This window comes from Mus caroli, unplaced genomic scaffold (assembly GCF_978045245.1).
Source record: "Mus caroli unplaced genomic scaffold, Mus_caroli_1 scaffold_7, whole genome shotgun sequence".
NCBI classification, from domain to species: domain Eukaryota; kingdom Metazoa; phylum Chordata; class Mammalia; order Rodentia; family Muridae; genus Mus; species Mus caroli.
This window is the reverse complement of record NW_028227262.1, coordinates 7,893,569-7,915,189: the sequence shown is the minus strand read 5'-3', so window position 1 is coordinate 7,915,189 and position 21,621 is coordinate 7,893,569. Positions and strand designations below refer to the sequence as shown.

General features: G+C 37.8%; 1 protein-coding gene across 1 annotated transcript in view; it reads right to left on the bottom strand.

The window, feature by feature from the left end:
- Nucleotides 1–878: 878 nt before the first annotated feature.
- The window catches only part of LOC110287589 (solute carrier organic anion transporter family member 1A4-like), a 59,539-nt gene continuing 38,796 nt past the window's right edge, over nucleotides 879–21,621 (bottom strand). The window contains exons 9-14 of the mRNA XM_085839805.1: nucleotides 21,017–21,212; nucleotides 17,817–17,982; nucleotides 15,642–15,814; nucleotides 6,821–6,885; nucleotides 5,634–5,751; nucleotides 879–1,098 (exon numbers count right to left, since the gene is read on the bottom strand). Of these exons, the coding sequence (XP_085695931.1) occupies nucleotides 879–1,098; nucleotides 5,634–5,751; nucleotides 6,821–6,885; nucleotides 15,642–15,814; nucleotides 17,817–17,982; nucleotides 21,017–21,212 (938 nt within the window). The remainder of the gene's footprint in view (nucleotides 1,099–5,633; nucleotides 5,752–6,820; nucleotides 6,886–15,641; nucleotides 15,815–17,816; nucleotides 17,983–21,016; nucleotides 21,213–21,621) is intronic.

Below are 21,621 nucleotides of genomic sequence, written 5' to 3'. Positions count from 1 at the left end.
TCAGTTTCTTTTCACTACTGTGGTAACAATCCACAAAGTAACATACACAAAAAAAGCATTTATTTCGCTGTATGTCTCTAGTCACTCATAGCAAGGAATGACAGCAGGCAGCAGGTAAAGGGACTGGAACAGGAAGCTGAGATTTCACATTATCAGCCAAAACACAAAGCAGAGAGCAGTACTGGAAGTAGGGCGTGGCCTTCAACTCTCAATGCTACCCTAGTGATTTACCTCCTGTACTCAGGATGCAAGCCCAACCATTCCCAAGCAGAACTACTAACTGGAAACCAAATATCTAAATACCTGCACCTAGAAGGGAGGGACTTTTCTCATCCAAACAACTACAACTTGGTTTTGTTTGAAATGTGTACCTTCAAGTTTATTAATTACAATTTATAGTAAAATGTCGTATGCAGGCATCTTGCACATTCAAAGGATAAATCTAAAAAAACATGGCACATTTTATTGTGTCAAATTTTAATGAGGCACAACCAGAATGCATATTTTGAGCTATCAATACGTCCAGCATTGAAGTGTAATTCAATACATTTAAACACTGCCTTTGGGATAGGAAGGTTTCGAATCTATTTGTAGATGTGTGGGAAATACACACTTCCCTTGATTGAGTTAAAGGAGAAAATGCTGTTCGATAATGAAGGCATTTTTAAAGTTCTGCATGGAGGTTTCCATACAAGTCTTCCCTGGGAAAAATCTTAAGCACTACACCAACCCTCAGAAAATATTATCGGTAAATATTTTTATAATGAGTCAAAATAACTTTTGAGGCCCTTAAGGATAAGCTATGATTTATCCCATGATTAAAAGAAAGTGAAATGTGCATTCTGTTCATGACCTTGCACAGGGCAGTAGAAAACTCATTACAGCTTAGCTTTCAGTTCTCCATCACTCTCGACCTTAGGACTTCTGTGCACATCTGTGCAATTGTCTTCCTTCTCTATGAGCTTCATCTCTGCAAGTTCAGTTTCTGAAGAGCCAGTGTCCTCAGGTAACTGGAATTTCCTCATAAGTCTTAGAAGGAAGAATGCAGGGAGATAGCTCGATCCTGTTAGTGTAGCAGGCAGCCCAAAGAAAAGGTACCTATTGAACAGAACTCATCAGCATTAAATCTTCATGTGTTCAGTGAAAGCTAGGTTTGCATATTCTTACAGATCATTTATTCCTTTAAAGCAACCTGATGATTATTTTCTCCATGTCCTTTTTATGATCTGGTTTGCTGAGTTATTAATTCTGTTTGTTAAAATGTTGATTTTTTTCCATCATAAAATTTTAATGTATTTTCTTCATTTGGGTGATGGCTAGTTTTCATTGTCAACTTGACTGGATTTTATGTCATTATTGAAATTCATCTTTGGGTGTGTCTCTGAGGATATTTTTAGAAAAATTTAGATGATAGTGGATTTCCACTGTGAATGTGACCACCATCCTCTGGTCTTCTAGAACTTAGAGCTTCCTGAAAAAGCAGGCAAGATGACCTCACACTGCACCACCATGCCTCCTCTGCCATCATTGCCTGTTCTCTTATATACTAAGTCTATAAAACCCTATGTCAGGTTAAGGAAAGTTTTCTGTTTTGTTTACACAAAGTTTGATCACACATGTATAAGACATTGCTGAAAAAACTTTTCATGTTTTCTTTTCTTTCCAGCATCTGTATGCTATGGTAAACAAATAGATTTTATGATATTGAAATCCCTGGCTATCTAAAATTAGTAATCTTAGTCATTTTTATATGTGAGTAGATTTATTTTTCTCAATTTGCATGCTTAATTTAGCATGTATAGTAACCAACTTATCTGATAATTTTAAAATTACTTCTAACTATGTATATGTATATGTCTCTATGTGGGTGTGTGGTCCTGAGTCCTGGATATCTGAATTGGATTAAGAGGGTTTTATAATCTGCCCAATATGGGTTGTGCGAATTGAACTCATGTCCTCTGCAAGAACATTAAGAGCTCTTAACCCCGGAGCCATTCTTTAGCCCCACGTTATTTTTATTTGCTGAACTTGTTCAGTTAAACATGAAGACTACATAAGCTTCCAGAAATAGATTAGCGAATTTTCCCTTTTATCCTGCTTAGAATATTTTGCAGAATAACTTATATTCATTTTTAAGTCTATTTTCTTTGCAAATTGGATAAAAGTATCTTAATATGTTTTGATAATAGGTATTTTAAAAATATCTCTATTTATAAATAACTATGAAAGTATTCCTTCATATTCTCAACATATTTATGTAAAATCTGGTGTGATGAATAGTGTTGTCACCTTCATACAATCTAGAGTCCCTGGGAAGGAAATTCCAGTGAAGGTTTGTGTGGATAACATTGGCCTGTGAACAGTTCATGGGACATTATTTTGATGACATTAATAGAAATGAGAAAAACCAAACTACAGTGCGTGTCACTATTCTTTAGGCAGAAAATCTCATAAGTATAGAGAAAATGATCATGTGTATTTCTATAGAAGGGAAGTATTAGTACAGTGTATAGATGCTTAAGTAGATGCTTAAGACTTCAGATATAAGAATTTAGAAATACAATTAAAATTTTCTCTAGATGGAGAATAGATTAACAAATACTTTAGTTTATTTTCCTGACATTGTGATAAAAGACCCTGAAAAAAATCAGTTTAAGAAAGGGAAGGATAACTCTCTCATACATCTGGGTTAGAGTCCACCATTGTGGGGCTGTCAAGGCAGCTGGAAATTTAACCCATACAAATATGCTGACAGTAGTTGAGTCCTTCCACCTCACTGTTTATCTAGCTATCCCAGACCAGGAATGGGATCTCAGACACCTCAGCCATACAACACTGTAGAAAGGGAAGTGGCAGCACTTTCTCTTGCAGGTATTTTAAGTATAGTGCTCATCCAGAAACATAGCATGTATGAGAATACCTAGAAAGAGGCAAAATTCCATCTAGTTGAGAAGTTTTAGGAACAAGGAGAAGCACAGTACAGCCTTTGTCAAACAAAGTTTCTCCTTTTATTTCCTTGGACCTGCTGGCCTAGAGGGCAAGCAAGTAAACAGCCAGAGTCTAGCTAACGATCAGACTGTCATGAAGCCGGGGGGTGGGATAGCAGGGAACCCACAGTTCTTCCCCTTTAGTGTTAGTGACAGCTGCCTATACAACACTGAGGATAGTGTGAAAACATGTAGGTGAGGGCTCTAAGTCAAAGCAGCAGCATGAAGCCACACCCAACTGGATACAGCCTGATCTCAGGAGGCCAGCTCTCTGGTTTCCTGCTTCTTGAGGGTAACATATCCAGTTATTTCTATGTGTGGAAACATCTTTGTGACACTCTCTGTGGGTTTGTACCACTAACCCTCTACTGAACTGAGTTGCATCTGCAAGGTAAACCACTAAGTGCAGTGGGGACCCTCTGAGTTTTCTAAAGAGAAGCAGCTGACAAATATAGATAGTAGGTCGCTTCTGAAGATAGGTTCTGGCTACAGCGCTCAGCATAACTTTTTAAAAATGCTATTTCTTTTTATTCATGCATTAGGAAGGTACAGTGTACCTTACTTTAGAGTAACAATGGAGTTTGACCTGAACAAGATGGGGCAGAGGAAAAGACATCTTACAAATAGCAAAAAAGAAAAAATGAAAAAAAAAAAACCTAAACACCAGAAAACAAACAAACACAACAAAACAAACAACAACAAAAAACCAGTATGAAGTGATATGACTAAGAAAGAGTGAAATACAAGCGATCACTTCAGAGTAGGATAAAACAATGTGCAATGTGGCGTGTGAAGGGGAAGAAAGCAAGAGTTGAAGGTGAATCAGATCATGGTTAGTGTGCTGCTTTTCCCCAAATGTCTTACAGAGAAAACTAAATTTCTGTTTCCCTTCTTCTCTACTATCTCCTTATTTCTAAGCAGCAAATTCAATTCTGTCTTCACCTCTGATCAGCCTTAAGCAGAAGGTTGTCTAGGTACACCTGGCATGTGCTTTATTCTTTCCCTGAGACGTTCTATTGCTTACACCTTTTCCCAAACTTAAAATCATTTTACTCTTTTCAGTTCTGTCCTATTTAAAATTAAATTCAAAACATTTTCAGAATGCTTTAAAAAATGTCTTGGACTAGGACCTGTATCACCTCTCTCTTCCAAAAGTTTAAAAAATGATGCTATTTTGGTCTTTAAATTTTTGTCATGCCAGAGATATGGCTCAGTACTTAAGAGCACTGGTTGGTCCTAAAGGATCCTAGATCCATTCACAGTGCTCACACGGTGGCTTATAAAAGGGAGAAATTAGGAGACATAATTTTAAGTTCATAATTGGGTCAAAAGTTGTAGCTCACTGGTAAATATATGCATCAAGGACCCAGGGTTCAGTTCCTAGCACCAGATAAACAACCAAACCAAATAACAGAACAAGTAAGATTTTGCTGAAAGGACCCTGATATAGCTCTCTCCTGTGAGGCTTTGCTGGTGCCTGGCAAACACAGAAGTGGATGCTCACAGTCAGCTATTGGATGGAACACAGGGCCCCCAATGGAGAAGCTAGAGAAAGTACCCAAGGAGCTAAAGGGGTCTGCAATCCTATAGGTGGAACAACAATATGAACTAACCAGTACCCCCAGAGCTCATGTCTCTAGCTGCATATGTATTAGAAGATGGCCTAGTCGACCATCATTGGGAAGAGAGGCCCCTTGGTCTTGCAAACTTTATATGCCTCAGTACAGGGGAACACCAGGGCCAAGATGTGGGAGTGGGTGGGTAGGGGGGGAGTATGGGGGACTTTTGGGATAGCATTTAAAATGTAAAATAAGAAAATACCTAATTAATAAAATTAATTTAAAAATCAGAAATTAAGTCATTAAAATAGTTTACATTAAGTTTAATAATGTTGTAAGATTTAAGTAAACAGCTTAAGATAACAATCAGCAAGACTAGGATGCTGTAGTCTTTTTTTAAGATCATTTTATTTTATGTGTATGGGCATTGTGTGCATATGCATCGTCTGTATGCAGTGCCTTTGGCATTGGAATTACAGATGACTATCAGTATACCCTTTTTAAGCTGAAAAGGTACTAAAATTTTTGAGGAGTCTTTTCTAGCCTGACTGCAAGAGTAAGAGTTCTGTGAACTTTCCAGCAGCTCAAATACCGGAATACATTTTCCCCAAATGAAATGAGACTCTGTTATCTGACCACTGAAGAGGGAAAGAGTCCCTCCTCTTTGTCCATAAAAAAAGGGGGTGGTAGAAGTTAAAAGGTTTTGTTCCCACCTATAGCACCATTGTCCTATGCCTCTGACTGTATCTTGCTGTCTTTTTTTTAATTTTAATCTCTGGTATTCTGCCATGCTAGTTCACTTAAAGATGTAGCTCTTCCCAACTCCTTTAGGGCCTCTTGGCAGACACCTTGCATTCACACACACACACACACACACACACACACACACACACACACACAGACACACACACCCCACATATATATCCTTTGAAAAAATGGAAAATATTAAAACATATAAACAGTAAAGTTATAGCGTCCATACCCATTCTGAAAATGATGTCAAGGTAATATTATCACTGAAGAACATGTTAAATAGGAACAGAGACATTTTATGCACCATAAAATTAGATCTCAAAGTTATCTTTACCTGAAACTATTTATATCATATATCCTGCATGCGGCTTTCACACCACATTTCAGAGTTCCCCAGTGTAAACAGGCTCTGTCTATCAAAGCTCCAAAGTAAATAGGTGCTGGAATGCTAGCTGCAACGAAAAGAAAAAGAAAAACAGCTCATTGGCAGGAAGAAAGAACAGAGAGAGATGTGCTTATTTTTATTTGCAAATACTTCAATTTCTCTACTAAAAAAATCAATATAATAAATAGTGAATCAAATGCTCTAAATTTACTTTTAGGAATTATAAGTCAATGTAAATTTTCTAGATCAAAACAAATACAAACTATAATTTGTGAAGAAAATATTCATTGATACTTCATACTCATGAACCTCATGAATTTTCTGAAACATCTTGTGATGGTTTGCTATCAGTCTAACTAAAACAACCATCTCCTTCTTATTTTATTTTTGAATCTACTAAAAGACAAAAGGTGTAATTAATTAAAGCAAGTTACTTAAGAACAAATGAAGTATTTTGTTCATCTTTTATAGTTACTTCATTCTCAGTCTAATTGCAAGTAGCCAGTTCTAAACAGAAGGGTTTGTAAACTGAAGTTCAGGTAAAGTGGGCAGAACACACTTACTTTACTGATGCTACAAGATCATGAGTCACTCTGGATTGGGAGAGTTGTGATATCACTGATACAGAGACAAATTATCTTTATCTCTCTTATTTATCATTCATTGCTCATCTGTGTATCTGGCCTTATTCTCCATCTGAATATTATATGAAGTAGTTTGGATTGTATTGTTTTAACTTGCCCCTAACATATACCCACATAAACACTAAGAATGCCAAGCGATAACATCTGAGCCTACAGCACAGAATTCCACACTTGCTGTAAACAACCTACCTGTTGTCATCACAGATATATTTGACATGAACCTTGCTTATGCATCTCTTTGTTCTCTAACTACAAACATTGCCAACTATCTCTATCTGGGGACAGAACATTTGGATGACCCAAATCTATGATCTTATGTGTCCTGCTGACTCTTGTTTGATTTAAGAATGATCCATCTCATTCCTTTAGCATAAGAGGTGTGTTTGGGTTGACAATAAATTTGCTTTTTTGTTGTTGTTGTTGTTCAGAGAAAATCGATTGGTTTACTAAATATTTAATATTGGTCTGATGTGTTTAGAAAATTCTTCATACCGAATATTTTTATGCAAAATGTATGTAATCCAACTCCAAGTGACTTCTCTTCAGACTTCATACACCTGAAAAGTATATGCATACAAACATACACAATACATACATGTATACATAAAAGTACATCATGCCAATCCATGTCTGCCCTAGTATCCTCCTAATGACAGTGGTAGTTCATGATTCTAACGTGCAAGCTATCGATACAGCTCTACCTCTTATATGCTCACACAGAGGGAGGAGAAGAAGGACTTCTAAAAGCTACCCTCTGCTCTCGACATACCTAAATCAGGGCTGAACCCTTTAAAAGTTAGATATTGTTTGCAAACCTAGATGAATAGTTTTCTGGTTGCCACAGGAATCAGCATGCCATATCCACTATCACAAACCAAAACCTGTGAAAATACAAACCAAGGAAATATTTGTTTTCTTAAGTTGTTTCCCAGGCTATTTAACACATTGATAAAAAGATAACCAACCATGTTATATAAAAAAATCTAAGTATTGTGAAGGTGGTCTCACAGACAAACATAGAACGAATTCATCATATAAGCTACAACATTAAGAGTGTTATATGAAGCTGGGTGTGGTGGCACATGCCTTTAATCCTAGCACTCGGGAGGCAGAGGCAGGTGGATTTCTGAGTTCTAGGCCAGCCTGGTCTACAAAGTGAGTTCCAGGACAGGCAGGGCTATACAGAGAAACCCAGTCTCAAAAAAAAAAAAAAAGTGTTATATGGAGTTAACAATTGTAGACATTTATCTTTCCTGTACTACCTACAGAAATAGATGGGATTACTTTGATAATTAGATACAAAAGGGGTCCTATACATCATCCCGAATAAAAACTGAAAATATGCCAGGCAGTGGTGGCACATGCCTTTAGTCCCAGCACTTGGGAGGCAGAAGTAGGTGGATTTCTGAGTTTGAGGTCAGTCTGGTCTACAGAGTGGATTCCAGGACAGCCGGGGCTACACAGAAAAACCTGTCTCTAAATAAATAAATAAATAAATAAATAAATAAATAAATACAAACCAAAAAACCAAAAAACAACAAAAACAAAACAAAACAAAAACAACAAAAAAACCAAAAAACAAAAAATTAAAACAACCAAACCAAACCAAACAAAACCAAAAAGCCAGAAAACCAAAAAAAAAAAAAACCAAAAAACCCTTCTGAAAATATTCTTATAAATTAGGAATATGGAAGACCTTTTATTGGTATTCCTACCAATACACCTTTTGTTAAGAAAAACATAATATATTCAACTATTGGAATTTCATTTTGGCAGCAGTAATTCCATGAAAGATTTCAAGAAAATCGAACAGACTAGAAGAGCAATGATAGCATGCAAATAGTAGCATTACATCATCTAACATTTATATCATAATCATCAAATTCAGCACAAATAAGGAAAGAAATTTAAAAAAAAATGTAAGTGCAGTACATCACGAAATCACACATTAGGGCATACAAGATGGTTCAGTGTGTAAAGTTTCTTGCCACTTAGCTTGACAACTGTGTTCAATACCTGGAACCCATGTAATGGAATAATGGATAGATACAAAATTTTATGTGCTGTCTTGTCATTTTAACATGCATGTCATTGTATGCAAACACACACACACACACACACACACACGTGTACATACACACTCACACTCACATAAGAAACATTTATGCTAATCACAGAAAGTATTTTAAATAATCATAATTTAAGCATCAATAAGACATGTTTTTAACACCCAGTGGAAACGTTAGGAAGTAAGGTAATTGTGAATGTAAGTGAGGGATAGAATTGTGAACAGCCATGCAGTAGATCTGAAAACATCACTACAGAGTATGTTTAGAGATTATAACAGGAGATTTCAGTTGTTCATATACCCTTCACCTGTGACCCCCCCTCTTCTATGAGGAAAAATCATCCTTATCAACGGAGCATGCACCTTTGCAACTGAGGCACCTGGAGGAGGGAGGGAGGAAGGAGACACCACTTAGCCCCATCATCTGAATATTTCTGGAAGGTGATGGGGTGTCAGATGTCACAGACAGACAAACTTCCCTCACTTGTAGCATAAGTTTTAAGCCTTATTCACTAGCAATATTTGATTCCTTTTTTTGGCCATGAACCTATGAACCAAAACAAGGCATATACCACATCTCTGTAGATAGGAATTAAGAATATAACATCTTAGACTGGAAAATGAATATGTAAGGTCATGCTTATTTTAGTGAGCTGTATGTTGGGTTGAAACAGGGAGTGAAAGTAAGATAGGGGAAAAAGAGAAGAAGTGGGGGAGCAATAGTATAGGGGATCAGAGGAGAGGAGAGGAGAGGAGAGGAGAGGAGAGGAGAGGAGAGGAGAGGAGAGGAGAGGAGAGGAGAGAAGAGAAGAGAAGAGAAGAGAAGAGAAGAGAAGAGAAGAGAAGAGAAGAGAAGAGAAGAGAAGAGAAGAGAAGAGAAGAGAGAAGAGAAGAGAAGAGAAGAGAAGAGAAGAGAAGAGAAGAGAAGAGAAGAGAAGAGAAGAGAAGAGAAGAGAAGAGAAGAGAAGAGAAGAGAAGAGAAGAGAAGAGAAGTGATGGATGAACAGGAGGGAATCAACGGAGAAAGGGGAAAGGGATTTGGAAAAGGAGGGGAGGAGAAAGGGTTGGAAATGGAAAGAAGGGAGAAGTGAGAACCTTGGTCCAGTGTATAAGAATAAAATGCTACAAATTACACAGCTCAACTGTTCTTCTGAATTCCAGCAAGAAAGGAAAGCGGGGGCTGAAGTGTTTCACATTGTTAGTGGGGGTCAAGTTTGCTGGACTGAAAAGAACAACTGCTAAAAAATCAAGCAAAATAAAACAACTATGAAACTCATCTCTGTTGCAAATTCCTTACTTTATGTTAGAGTTGAATATTGAACAGTCGTTCATGTACCTTCTTGTTAGAGAGTACCTGTTATTTATTGCATCCCCACCTCATTTTTTAAGTGCACAATTTTATTTTCCCCACATTTTTATTATTTTCTTCATCTACATTTCCAATGCTATCACAAAAGTCCCCTAAACCACCCCCCACCACCGCCCTGCCCCCCTCCCCCCCTCCCCTACCCACCCACTCCCACTTCTTGGCTCTGGTGTTCCCCTGTACTAGGGCAGATAAAGTTTGCCTAGACCAAGGGGCCTCTCTTCCCAATGATGGTCAATTAGGCCATCTTCTGCTACATAAGCAGCTAGAGACAGGAGCTCTGGGGGTACTGGTTAGTTCATATTGTTGTTCCACCTATAGGGTTGCAGACCCCTTTTGCTCCTTGGGTACTTTCTCTAGCTCCTATATTGGGGGCCCTGTGTTCCATCCTATAGATGACTGTGAGCATCCACTTCTGTATTTGCCAGGCACTGGCAAAGCCTCACGGGAACAGCTATATCAGGGTCCCTTCAGCAAAATCTTGCTGGCATATGCAATAGTGTCTGTGTTTGGTGGCTGATTATGGGATGGACCCCTGGGTGGAGCAGTCTCTGGATGGTCCATCTTTCGTCTTAGCTCCAACTCCTTCCATGGATATTTTATTTCCTATTCTAGTGAGGAATGAAGTATCCACACCTTGGTCTTCCTTCTTGATTTTCTTGTGTTTTGGAAGGTGCATCTTGGGTATTCTAATTTTCTGGGCTAATATCCACTTATCAATGAGTGCAAATCAAGTGACTTCTTTTGTGATTGGGTTACCTTACTCAGGATGATGTCCTCCAGATACACCCATTTGCAAATTGCCCTTTTGAACTAAGTGAAGAATTCAGTTGGACTTTTGATGGGGATTGTATTGAATCTGTAGATTGCTTTTGGCAGGATAGCCATTTTTACTATATTAATCCTGCCAATCCATTAACATGGGAGATCTTTCCATCTTCTGAGATCTTCTTCTATTTCTTTCTTCAGAGACTTGAAGTTCTTGTCATACAGATCTTTTACTTCCTTAGTTTGAGTCACACCAAGGTATTTTATATTATTTGTGACTATTGTGAAGGGAGTTATTTCCCTAATTTCCTTCTCATGCTGTTTATCCTTTGTGTAGAGAAAGGCCACTGATTTGTTTGACTTAATTTTATATCCAACTACTTCACTGAAGTTGTTTATCAGGTTTAGGATTTCTCCAATGGAATTTTTGAACAGGCAGGGAGAAAGTGGGCAGCCTTGTCTAGTTCCTGATTTTAGTGAGATTGCTTCAAGTTTCTCTTTATTTACTTTGATGTTGGCTACTGGTTTGCTGTATCATGTTTAGGTATGGGCCTTGAATTCCTGATCTTTCCATGACTTTTATCATGATTTAGTCAAATGCTTTCTCAGCACCTAACGAGAAAATCATGTGATTTTTGTCTTTGAGTTTATTTATATAGTGGATTGCATTGATGTATTTCCATACATTAAACCATCTCTGCGGATGAAGCCTACTTGGTCATGATGGATGATTGTTTTGATGTGTTCTTGGATTCAGTTTGTGAGGATTTTAATGAGTATTTCTGCGTCTATATTCATAAGGGATATTGTTCTGAAGTTCTCTTTTTTTGTTGGATCTTTGAGTGGTTTAGGTATCAGAGTAATTGTGGCTTCATAGAATGAATTGGGTAGAGTACCTTCTGTTTCTATTTTGTGGAATAGTTTCAGTAGAGTTGGAATTACGTCTACTTTGAAGGTCTGATAAGAACTCTGCACTAAACCCATCTGGTCCTGGCTTTTTTTGGTTGGGAGACTATTAATGACTGCTTCTATTTCTTTAGGGGAGTTGGGACTGTTAAGATCGTTAATCTCATCCTGATTTATCTTTGGTACCTGGTATGCCTCTAGGAAGTTGTTCATTTCACCCAGGTTTTCCTGTTTTGTTGAGTATAGTCTTTTGTTGTACAATCTGATGATGTTTTGGATTTCCTCAGGATCTGTTATGTCTCCCTTTTCATTTCTGATTTTGTTAATTAGAATACTGTCCCTGTGTCCTCAAATTAGTCTGGCTAAGGGTTTATCTATCTTGTTGATTTTCTCAAAGAACCATCTCTTGGTTTGGTTGATTCTTTAGTTCTTTTTGTTTCTACTTGGTTGATTTCAGCCCTAAGTTTGATTATTTCCTGACATCTACTTCTCTTGGGTGAATTTGCTTCCTTTCTTTCTGACAGCTTCTAGGTATGCTGTCACACTGCTAGTGTCTGCTCTCTCTAGTTTCTTTTTGGAGGCACTCAGGGCTATGAGTTTTCCTCTTAGGAATGCTTTAATTGTGTCCCATAAGTTTGGGTATGTTGTGAATTTATTTTCATTAAACTCTAAAAAGTCTTTAATTTATTTCTTTATTTCTTCCTTGACCAAGGTATCATTGAGGAGAGTGTTGTTCAGTTTCCACGTGAATGTTGGCTTTCTATTACTTATGTTGTTATTGAAGATCTGCCTTAGTCCGTGGTGATCTGATAGGATGCATGGGATAATTTCAATATTTTTGAATCTGTTGAGGCTTGTTTTGTGACCAATTATATGGTCAATTTTGGAGGATGTATCATGAGGTGCTGAGAAGAAGGCATATCCTTATGTTTTAGGATAAAATGTTCTGTAGATATCTGTTAAATCCATTTGTTTCATAACTTCTGTTAGTTTCACTGTGTATCTGTTAAATTTCTGTTTCCAGGATCCTTCCACTGGTGTGAGTGGGGTGTTGAAGTCCCCCACTATTATTGTATTGGTACAATGTGTGCTTTTAGCTTTACTAAAGTATCTTTAATGAATGTGGCTTCCCTTGCATTTGAAGCATAGACATTTAGAATTGAGAGTTCATCTTGGTAGATTTTATCTTTGATGTGTATAAAGTGCCCCTCCTTGTCTTTTTAACAACTTTGGGTTGGAAGTCAATTTTATTTAATATTAGAATCGATACTCCAGCTTGTTTTTTTCGGATCATTTGCTTGGAAAATTGTTTTCCAGCCTTTTACTCTGTTGTAGTGTCTGTCTTTATCCCTGAGGTGGGTTTCCTATAAGCAGTAAAATGTTGGGTCCTGTTTGTGTAGCCAGTTTATTAGTCTATGTCTTTTTATTGGGGAATTGAGCCCAATGATGTTAAGAGAAAGCAAAGAAAAATATTGGTGTTTCCTCTCATTTTTGTTGTTAAAATTGGGAATCTGTTCTGGTTGTTGTCTTCTTTTAGTTTTGTTAAAGGATTACTTTCTTGCTTTTTCTCGGGTATAGTTTCCATCTTTGTGTTGGTGTTTTTGTTTGTTATCCTTTGAAGGGCTGGATTCGTGGAAAGATAATGTGTGAATTTGGTTTTGTCATGGAATACTTTGGTTTTTCCATCTATGGTAATTGAGAGTTTGGCTGGGTATAGTAGCCTGGGCTGGCATTTGTGTTCTCTTAGTGTCTGCATAACATCTGTATAGGATCTTGTGACTTTCATAGTCTCTGGTGAGAAGTCTGGAGTAATTTTAATATGCCTGCCTTTATATGTTACTTGAACGTTTTCCCCTTACTGCTTTTAATATTCTATCTTTATTTAGTGCATTTGTTGTTCTGATTAATATGTGTCAGGAGGAAATTTTTTCCTGGTCCAGTATTTGGAAGTAGGCTTCTTGCATGTTCATGGGCATCTCTGTCTTTAGGTATGGGAAGTTTTCTTCTATAATTTTGTGGAAGGTATTTGCTGGCCCTTTAAGTTGAAAATCTTTATTCTCATCTACTTATATTATCTGTAGGTTTGGTCTTCTCATTGTGTCCTGTATTTCCTGGATGTTTTGAGTTAGGATCCTTTTGCGTTTTGCATTTTCTTTGATTGTTGTGTCCATGTTCCCTATGGAATCTTCTGCACCTGAGATTCTCTCTTCCATCTCTTGTATTCTGTTCTGATGCTCATATCTATGGTTTCTGATTTTTTCCCCTAGGATTTCTATCTCCAGAGTTGTCTCCCTTTGGGTTTTCTTCATATTGTTCCTACTTCCATTTATAGATCTTGGATGGTTTTGTTCAACTCCATTGCCTGTTTGGTTGTAATTTCCTGTAACTCTTTAAGGGATTTTCGTGTTTCTTCTACCTGCTTAGCAGTGTTTGTCTGTAGTTCTTTAAGGACTTCTACCTGTTTAACAGTGTTTTCCTGTAATTCCTTGAGGAATTTTTGTGCTTCCTCTTTAAGGGCTTCTACCTGTTTAACAGTGCTCACCTGTATTTCTTTAAGTGAGTTATTAATGCCCTTCTTAAAATCTTCTACCACCAACATGAGATATGATTTTAAATCTGTGTCTAGCTTTTCAGGTGTGTTGGGGTATCCAGGACTTGTTGTGGTGGGCATACTGGGTTTTGATGATGCCCAGTGTTCTTGGTTTCTGTTAGTAATATTCTTAAGTTTGCCTTTTGCCATCTGGAAATCTCTGGTTTTAATGTACAAGCTGTCTCTGGTTGGAGCTTGATCCTCCTGTGATTCTTTTAGCTTCTGTCAGCACTCCTGGGAGTCCAACTCTCTCCTGAGTTCCAGTGGTCAGAGCACTCTCTGCAGGCAAGCTTTCCTCTTTCAGGGCAGGTGTCCACCAGTCTGGAGCTCTGATCCACCTCCTGAATTTTGGGGTCAGAACTCTCCTTGTAGGCTGACTCTTCTCTGGCAAGGAATGTGCCCAGGTGTCTGAGTCTCAGCTCCACCTCCTGGCTGAGGATGAAGGCCCAATGGGACCCTGACCAAGAAGGTCTGTTGCTTCTATAGCCCACGTGATCTCAGGTGATCAGGAGGTCCTGGGTGTGCTAGGGTTCCTGCGGTGTGAAGAGTCCTCTGGTGCCCTAGATGCCCTCAGCTGGGTTCATGCAGAAGATAGTCAGGCTGGCCCTGACCTGAATGGATCCCATCCTCTGGTCAGGTGGGGTTCCTTTGTCCCTGTTCCTGCTGGTACAAGACCAACCACAATTCTTTGGAGCTAATATTGCATTCCACTCACCCATAATCCTGAGGTGATCCTGAGATCCTGCAGAGTGGAGAGCATGCTGGAGCCCTTAGCAGTCTCCACTGGGCTCAGAAGGAAGATGGCGGGCATGGCCCCGACCAGAACAGATCCCCTCCGTTTTTTAAAAGATAGATTGAGGGAATGATGTACAGGGAGCCTCCTTCCTGTTACACAGTGTCACTCTCTGCCAGTCAGTTAGCTGAGCCACAGGAAGTGAGCACGAGGCAACTACTCTCACATTCCAAAACAAGACACCCATTCATTTATCCTTAATAAAGGGAGAAAATAGGAGAGGGCAGGAAGGAAAATTCCAGAAAACTTTCAATTATTAGTAAATTTAGTAATGTTTAGTAAAGCAGTATTTAGAGTTTTGACTCAGGTATGTTAGAGCATTGAGGTCCAAGGAACCATGACTCCATCAGCCTTTATTGGGAAAAGTATTTAATACTGACCAACAACATGTCTACATGACATCCATGGGGTGACTCAGTGTGAAAAGAAAAACTTGATGACCTCAGTTCAATCCTCAGAACCCAAGAACATATGTAAAAAAAAATTTTTAAAAAATTCAATGTCAGGCATTTGTAATCCCAGCATCCCCACAGTGAAATAGGAGGAGCCATCAGAATTGCTTGGGACCTTGGGAGACAGGGAGGCTAGGAAACACACCAACAGAAATAAGAAAGATTCTATCTCAAAAACAAGATGAAAAGAGAGGGCTGATTACCCAGCATTGTCTTCTGACCTACTGAGAGGAACACATAAACCTAAACCATGCATACCCCACCACTCACAGAGACACAATCATGAACATGCAGAAATGCCAGCACACATGATTGTGTGCACACACTGTGAAGAAGGACAGATAGAAATCTAAATGAAGCTACATATTACCTCAGAAGAACCATGTACCCAGGTATAGATGATAATGAGAAGATGAACATTTTGATTGAAAATATGATTATAAAGTACTTCAGCATGTTGTCACAGTCGGGGCCTTTCTTACACAGCCCGAGGACTGCAGATGAGTTTCCTGATGGCCGAATGCAGCTGCAATTCTGAAACACCTGTCAAAAAGCAAAACAAAACTAAACCATGTCCTACATAAAGAAGAAAATATTGAGATTAAACCTTTATCATTTTCTGCACAGCCAGTTGACTCAAAATTGGGAGTGTTGGGACGCAGAGGAAGAGCACCCACTAAGTCCAAAATACACAAGTTTCAGCACAAACACAATTAAATAAAAAAAACCAAAACACTAAGTAATTAAATAGCAGACCCTTTCCCCATTTATTTTCATCTTTCTTTTTCCATCTCAGAATTCTATCATTGAATATAAATGTATGGATTTAAATAATTGGTATTTTCTCACCAGGTGGTAGTGGCACATGACTTTAATCCTAGCACTTGGGAGGCAGAGGCAGGCGGATTTCTGAGTTCGAGGCCAGCCTGGTCTACAAAGTGAGTTCCAGGACAGCCAGGGCTATACAGAGAAACCCTGTCTCAAAAAAACAAAATACAAAAACAAAACAAAAAAAAAATTTGGTATTTTCTCAATACATGGAGTAAATTTGCAAATACTCAATTATCCTGAATGAACACTGTATTTTATTTGTTTATTTGATTTTTCTTGCCTGTATGTATGCATGTACATATTTGTGTGGATGCATGTGAATGTGTGTATCTATATGTGTACATGTGTTTGCCATCTCATGCTTATAGAAGTGAAAAGTTTAAGTTAGGTCTCTCTTTCTACTATGTGGATCCTAGGATTTAAATTGGTGGTAAGGCTTGTTGGCAATGGCTGTACACAGTGAGAGGACTATCTACCCTACATAATTTTTAAAGTAAATAAATAAATAAATAAATATGTCTCTGTTTTGTTTTTACCTAATAGCAAGTGCTAAACAACATTTACCTCTGAATGTTGATGGAATAATTAGGTGCTTACTAGTGTACTCAAAGAATGGAGTTTATTTAAACAATAAAGACAGTAGTTTTGAGTCATTATATTGTTAGGTCTGATTAAGAATCAAAGTTTATATTTAATTTTTATTACCAACCACCTCTACATATTATAACATGTTGACATCAAGGAAAATGTGTGACCCTATCATGCTGAACTATAATGATTAGAGCTGGGAAGATGAAACAGTCAGTAACATCCTGCACAAGCATGAGGACCTGAATTCTCTTCCTAACACATCTGTAAAAGGTGCATGCATAGAGGATGTGTTCCCAACACTGGACCTGAAGATGAGAGCAGGCAACTCTCTGGGGCTCACTTGCAGGGCAGCATAACAGAACCAGCAAATTCCAGGCCAATGACATTCTGTCTCAGAAGCTCAAAGTATATGGTCCTGAGAGCCAACATGTGAGGTTGCCTCTTTCATCCATGTGCATATGCACCTGTATACCCCCCCATATGAACAAAATAAATAGATAAATAAATAATAGACAAACAAAAACCCCAAAACTCATGATAGAAATGACAACTTTATGTCCACCTTCACAACATAGTAAGTTTGGAGGACAACCTGGGCTTCATAAGATATTATTACAACAAAGGGCAGATTCTGCCCACAATAACTTAAAATTTTACCTTTAGTGTTGATTTAAGCTTATGCATCTATTTCTTGTTTACACAAATGCATGAATGTGGGTGCCGGAGAAAGGCAGAAGAGGGTATCAGATGGCCTGGACCTGGAGTTGTGATCTGCACCTTGTGTGTTCAGAAAACTAAACATACACTCTGAAAGAGCAACATGTGCTCTTTATAGCTGAGTTATTCTCCCAACCTCTCCAGAGCACTGTAACTCATATCTTGAACAATGATCTCAAGTGTTTGAAGTTATGAAATAATACTCATTCTCTGTCACGGTTTTACATAACATCTAGGAATTTTAAGGTCAAATAAGTTTATGCAGTGTAAATTGAATTGTTCACAAAGAATACTAATCTAATTTAGGCAAGGACTACTTTTTTCTTTTTAGCAGATATTGACTTAGTTCGTAGCACATGTTAATGTAACACATACACATCAGTACTAACCCTGAAAGGGTTCTTACCATGTTGATTCCATTCCCAACAGACTTCTCACAGCCCGCGAGGCAGGCTGACATGTATGCTAGGCCATTGTCTCCACACACTGGATCCCATGTGTTCGTTAAGCAGCTACACCTCGTGTTGCAGTCAGCAAGGACCTCATTCTGCACATGTAGAGGGTGCTGAACTCTGTAATGATTTGAAATGATGTTACAGATACTGAAAAACCTCAAGCATTTGATTTTCATCCCTTCATCTCGCATGCACATGCATATGAAAACATTCCAAGGAATTGGGGGAATGGGGTAGAGAGGAATACAGACAGACAAAGAGAGATAGAAAGAGACAGACAGACAGACAGAGAGAAACAAATAATCACAGTTCGTCTTCTCCCTGAGAAAAGAAACATAAATCATCCATATATCATCATGTCGTCTCTATATTATGTTTTTTTTTATTAGGTATTTTCCTCATTTACATTTTCAATGCTATCCAAAAAGTCACCAATACACTCCCCTACCCACTCCCCTACCCACCCACTCCCACTTTTTGGCCCTGTACTGGGGCATATAAAGTTTGCAAGTCCAATGGGCCTCTCTTTCCAGTGATGGCTGACTAGGCCATCTTTTGATACATATGCAGCTAGAGTCAAGAACTCTGGGGTACTGGTTAGTTCATAATGTTGTTCCACCTATAGGGTTGCAGATCCCTTTAGATCCTTGGGTACTTTCTCTAGCTCCTCCATTGGGGACCCTGTGATCCATCCAATAGCTGACTGTGAGTGAGCATCCACTTCTGTGTTTGCTAGGCCCCAGCATTATCTCACAAGAGACAGCTATATCTGGGTCCTTTCAGCAAAATCTTGCTAGTGTATGCAATGGTGTCAGTGTTTGGAAGCTGATTATGGGATGGATCCCTGGATATGGCAGTCTTTAGATGGTCCAACCTTTCATCACAGCTCCAAACTTTATCTCTGTAACTCTTTCCATGGGTGTTTTTGTTCCCAATTCTAAGAAGGGGCACAGTGTCCACACTTTGGTCTTCATTCTTCTTGAGTTTCATGTGTTTAACAAATTGTATCTTATATCTTGGGTATACTAAGTTTTTGGGCTAATATCCACTTATCAGTGAGTACATATTGTGTGAGTTCTATTGTGATTGGGTTACCTCACTCAGGATGATGCCCTCCAGGTCCATCCATTTGCCTAGGAATTTCATAAATGCATTCCTTTTAATAGCTGAGTAGTACACCATTGTGTAAATGTACCACATTTTCTTTATCCATTCCACTGTTGAGGGGCATCTGGGTTCTTTCCAGCTTCTGGCTATTATAAATAAGGGTGCTATGAACATAGTGGAGCATGTGTCCTTCTTACCGGTTGGAACATTTTCTGGATATATGCCCAGGGGTGTTGTTTTTTTTTTTTTTTTTTTTAAATCAGAGTTAATGTTTTAATGGATTCCTTTCCACCCATTTTATAAATAGCTGTGTTTATAAAAAGGTGAATAATGGATAATCTTGAACATTTTATTGTTCATATACCATAAAAATTCCATTACAATTAACTTTACCAGTCCTTTTTAATGAACACTAGTCTGCCTTTGTAGTATTTAGTTTTCAGTCAATTTTCTTATTAATACAAAGATGTTCTATACTATGTTTTTGACACACAAGTTATCTACTTCAGTGGTCCCATGACCTTTTTTTTAATAATTACTTCAAAACTAAACAAAAAGTGTCTACCCTATGGGAATATACAGTCCTGTCAGAGCTAAATTGAAGAGGGCTAATCTTTCTTTGATCTACAAGGTAGAAATGAAAGAGGGCTGACTTGAACAAAACCTACAACTTCTATTTATAAGATAGATGTTGCATTTAGCTCCTAATACAAAGTGCTTGGCTAATCACACACGCTCATCCAAAACTACTGAGCAATGAAAAATTAAATTGAAAAAGAAAAATGTGGGAGTCGGTAGGCTATATTTGAATTCTGTGTAGAGTCAACATGACTGGAGATGGGCTCAGTGTGAACAACTCTACTTTGATGGTGTTGGAGTCATTTTCTGTAAGCACAAACACACTAATCCTCCCTGGAGTTTCAATTTGTACATCTGCAAAGTAAATGAAATATTTCCTGTCTTAAAAAAGATCCAAGTCACATATATATAATACATATATATGTATTTATAAATAGTTAGATTTTATATTTGAAATTAATCCAATCTTAAAATTCTTAAGAATTTTGAAAAGAATTTTACTCTTTACTTTTTAAATTCAATTTAGTTTTAATCTCTTTTTCTGTCTCTGTGTCTCTGTTTCTCTCTCTGTGTTGGTTTCTCCATCTCTTTTTGGTGTGTGTGGGTGTGTGTGTGTGTGCAGGCACATTGTATAGCACTGTGAATGTGGGTGTCAAATGATAATCTTCCACCATTAGAGACAGAGTCCCCTGTTGTTCACTGCCACAAATAAAAGATTAGTAGGCACATGAACTTTCAAGTTTTCATGCCTGTGCCACTTAGATCACTTTAGGAACAGTGGGATTATAGATATCCTACTATTTGAAGCATTATATGGGGTCTGGCTATCTAAACTCAGCTCTTTCTGCATGCTCAGAAAGCCTTTGACTACTGAGTCATCTCCCTAGCCCTTTGAAAGGAACCTTCAAGTCTATGTTTCATTTTAACTGATTGGGTGTTTATATAAGTGTGTCCTAAAATAAGACAAATTTCTCATGCTATTACAGAATATGACCAGACATTCCTTGAAACCCAAAATCTAGAACCACAGAGTACATGAGATATAACTATTCCAGTGTCATATAAAAATACAAACATTAATAGTCAAACCAGTACTAGATTCAAATATGCTAAATTTGAGCCCATTGTAGAAACCCATGAATGACTACTGTCTTGCATAGTTAGCTTTTAATGCTTTAGGTTACAAAGCATTATTATTTTTCTTCATTACACTTTAAAGCAGACTAGGATATCCCCATAGCAATGACCGTATGCTTATTGAATCATAAATTTACTTACTGGTAGTTCTCAAACATCTTTAATAAGTTTATAACTTCTGTGTGATGCTTTAGATTTGTTGGAATGAAAATGCTAGATAACTGTGGGTCACTGCTATTAAGTCACAACAAAATGATCTGGTTCTATCTGATTCATGAAGAAAATTTACTAGCAATTTGATTATGGTGTTCATTAGGAAACAACGTACCCTTCATAAGAGGAAGTTAAGCCAGCAACTTGGAAATTGTCACAGTTTGTCATATAGTTAGACAAAGTTAGAAGGTACTCAGACAGGGATAGCCAGAATGCTATGTATGCAGCTTCTTTGGCAGTAATCTTGAACTTCTTCATAATCAAACCACCAAGTAAATATCCAAGGCATATTGGAGGTAACATATAAATACCTAAAATTGCAAGTAAATAGCACTGATGAAAGAGAGCAGATAAAAATATATTATGAATATATCTAATACATCTTACTTAAGAACCTACTTAGCACTGATATACAATGATTCTAACCTCTATTAACTTACATGTTACATAAAAGGAGGTTTTCAAATGCCTATCAATTCACTTAAAAAACCTACTACTGTTTAATCATTTGCTTTAGGCTATAAATTTCTATGAACATCTTCTAAACATCACACACACACACACACACACACACACACACACACACACACTCACACTCACACATTCACTCACACATTATTATACCTACATAAATTTATAATGTTAGACGTTTCCTGTATTGTTTGTTTTGGCTTGGTATTTTGGGAATTTGACTCAGCTCTGGGTGATTTTAAAGGTTGC